The sequence below is a fragment of the Trichosurus vulpecula genome, chromosome 7, assembly GCF_011100635.1.
Source record: "Trichosurus vulpecula isolate mTriVul1 chromosome 7, mTriVul1.pri, whole genome shotgun sequence".
Classification (NCBI taxonomy): Eukaryota; Metazoa; Chordata; class Mammalia; order Diprotodontia; family Phalangeridae; genus Trichosurus; species Trichosurus vulpecula.
In genome coordinates, this window is record NC_050579.1 from 44,471,559 (window position 1) to 44,474,922 (window position 3,364).

The 3,364-nt window shown below is 52.2% G+C and overlaps 1 protein-coding gene across 1 annotated transcript; it reads left to right on the forward strand.

Moving 5' to 3' along the window:
- Positions 1–231: 231 nt before the first annotated feature.
- On the forward strand, positions 232–1,804 carry C2CD4D (C2 calcium dependent domain containing 4D). The gene has a single exon (XM_036768716.1). It carries the CDS (start codon positions 308–310, stop codon positions 1,544–1,546), a length of 1,239 nt encoding a protein of 412 aa, XP_036624611.1. The 5' UTR covers positions 232–307; the 3' UTR covers positions 1,547–1,804.
- Positions 1,805–3,364: the final 1,560 nt, after the last annotated feature.

Sequence of the window (3,364 nt, forward strand, 5' to 3'; positions counted from 1 at the left end):
AAAATGACAGTCCCATCCCTCAAGGAGCTTCCGTTCTACTTGTTCCTGTACACAGTATAACTGTGTTACTGCCTGCTCAAGCTTCCCTACACGCACAGGCCGATATCCGTGGCTGTGGGCGCCTCTGTCTCCGTGCCAGTGCTGGTCTGCACTCTTCTTTCTCTGTTGTCAGTGTGTATGCCTGTGTAGATGTGCAAACATCCATTTCCACGAATCTAAGTGTCTGGGCGCTAACTAGTGGTCTCCCTTGTTCTGAACCGTACTTTCATTTACCGCTTCCTGTCCAGAAGGTAGCCAGAGCCTGAGCATGGAAAAAGAGAGAGAGAAGGGAGGTAGGTGGGACAAAAGGGGAAAGTGGGCACCTCAGCCCCAGCCTGGAGGGTCAGGATTAGGACAGCGGCACCCACCACCTGATGACATTTTTCTCCCTCCTAGCCCAGCGCCTTCGACCAGAGACTGTGGATTCAGACTCTCCCATCTTCCTCCCTCACTCCCCCAACTCTGTGCCTCCCCTCCCCCGATGTGGCTGTTGGAGAAAGCTGGCTACAAGGGAGAGAGCGTAGAGCCTGGGACACCATGGAGGCCCCACATCTTATTCCCCAGGAGAAAGCCCCCTGGGACTTCTACTTGCCCCAATGTCCTAACCCCAGACCGAATACCCCAGTTTTTTATTCCCCCCAGGCTCCCAGACATGGGGGGCCCTGAACCCGGGACAGAGAGAGAAACGGGCTGGACTAGGGGACAAGAACTTCAAGGAGCCTGCTCCCTGCCTCATCTGGCTGGACGGGAAGGCTGGGCCTTTCTTCTGGAGAGTCCCCACACCCGGCGCCGAGAGTCCCTTTTCCACGCGGCCCCAGTGACCTCTGCCTCAGAGAAGCGCCCACCCAAGCCGCGACTGCACCTCTCATCCCCGGACCTGCGCCTCTGCTTGGCCCTGGAGAGTGATGTGGCCTCCTCGCCTGACTCTTCACCCTTCAGCTCACCCCAACCGGGCCCTGCCCGACCCCACCTCAGCTCCCCCAAACTGCATCTCTCCAGACCGGGCTTCCTATCCCCTGAGGAGGAGAACTCAGCCTATGCCAGTCCCCATGCTACCCACCACTTAGGTCCCCCAACACCACCCCTCTTCCACCTGGATTTTCTGTGCTGTCAGTTACAGGTGACTAAAGAGAGTGTAGTGAGCCTGGGACCCCGGGGTGGGCAGCTGAGGTTGTCCACTGAATACCAGGCAGACTTGGGTCGGCTGCGGCTACGGCTCATCAGTGCTGAAGGGCTGCCCAGGGGCCGAGTAGGACCCAAAGGAAGCAGTGGCTGTTGCATCATATTTCGGCTGAGGCCAGGGAGTTGGCCACAGGGACGGAGCAGGGTGGTAAAGTGTTGTTCCAACCCCATCTTCAATGAGGACTTCTTCTTTGAGGGACTTAAGCCCTCTGACCTGGCCACCCACAGTCTGAAGGCCAAGGTGCTGGACAAGGGAGCTGGCCTGCGGAGGGATGTGCTGCTGGGAGAATGTGAGGCTCCCCTTGTCAACCTCCTCCCCCACTAGGAGGTAGGGTGGTGTGAGAGAAGGCCCTGTTCCCAGATTCAGGCAAGAACATGGGAAATAGGTCCTCTTTGGGGGTCCCAAGAGTAGAAGGGCCTCCCTGGTGCTTCGCTTCCTCTCCATCCTCATGACCTTACTGGACGTTGGTCTTTCCCCAGACCTGCCTCAAGGGTGTCCTCAGCCTGCCCTTAATCCACCCATCTTTTCATTTTGTCACGAAATCTATTTATTTTTGTTAATAAAATGTTGGTTAAACCCTCAGTCAAGCTCCCTCTGGCTTTCTTGGTGTTTGACACTCCTACCTCTGGTGAGGCATGGCTGTCTCATTCTGTAAAAAAAATAATTGTAACTGTAAATGGTCTGTCAAATCATAATAGAGCCTACCTCACGGAGCTGTTGGGAGGATCAGATGTGAAAATAAGGGTAAAGTGCTTTGTAAACCTTGATGAGCTATATAGATGCTGGCTATTTTCATTTTTATTACGGGATCAAGGGAAGAAGAGCTGCCTTTGGGAAGAAGATGGGCTACCTCTCCCTCAGAGATGGCAGCAAAGGAACAGAGAATGGGGGTGGGGGGGGTGATGTGAGAGTGTTCACAAATTGGGGAGAAAAGGCAGCTAGCAAGAGGTGACATCAATTTTCTGGACAAAGGAAAATACAAGGTTTTCTGAAAGGGGAAGAGGGGTATAACTGGCTTAAGGAGAGTAGAGGAGTTTTGGAACAGGTTATGTGAGGGATGTGACAGCGGGTCAGTCAGGGAGGAGTGAGGGCCCGATTAAGATGACATAACATAAATATGACACGGTTCCAGGCAGCACCGTTGTGCTGTGTGCATTCAACCATGTAAGTGTAGGAGCAGAAAAATGATAGGAAATGAGGTGGGGGGGCGAGGTTAGGATGTGGAATGGAATGAGCTGCAAAAGGCTCCGAGGGCAGGAGATTCAGGGTAAACATAAACCAGCTCTCAATCTCTGATCTTATAAAGTTGAGCAGGTTAATAGATTGAGATTTCAAATGCAGGAAAATGAGGCCGGAGCAAGGCTGCTTTGGGTAGGGTGGATCGACTGAAGGTTTCAGTGAGGGAAGGGGTGAGACAAAGGGAGAAATAGAATGATTGGAGACCATGCTTGGAGAGAGGAATTTCAGAGTTCTGGATGGGAAGGCGGAACTAGTGTGGTTGAATGTGTCAGGCTGTGGCTGAATCGGAATGAAGGTTCAGATCGTGGGAGTTTAGGTTGCTGAAGCCAGGTTGTTTGAAAGGACATCAACATGTATATCGATGTTCCGTAAGTTATGGTGGAGAGAAAAGTTGTGAGCCAGGTACTATGGTTGAGAAAAAGCTGTGGCCAGGATCTGGATTTTAGTTCAATCATTTTTCAGTCGTGTCTGACTTCATGATCCCACTTGGGGTTTTCCTGGCAAAAATACTGGAGGGGTTTGCCATTTGCTTCTCCAGCTCATTTGACAGATAAGGAAACTGAGGCAGCAAATAGGGCTAAGTGACTTGCCCAGGGTCACACAGCTGGTAAGTGTCTGAGGCCAGATTTGAACTCAGTTAGATGAGGTCTTCCTGACTCCAGGCCCTGCACCACCAAGCTGCCAGGATCTAGAAAGGGTAATGCTTATTAGGAATGGATCTCAAAGGAGGAAAGGTTATTCCATAATGGTGACAGGGGGAGAGTTTGACATTGGATTTAGGGTCAGAGGACCTGGGTTCAAATCCCCACTCTGGGCAAATCACTTTACTTCCCTGGGCCTCAGTCTCTTCATCTGTAGGATGGGAACCTCTAAGATTGCTTTCACCCCCCAGCCTATGATCCC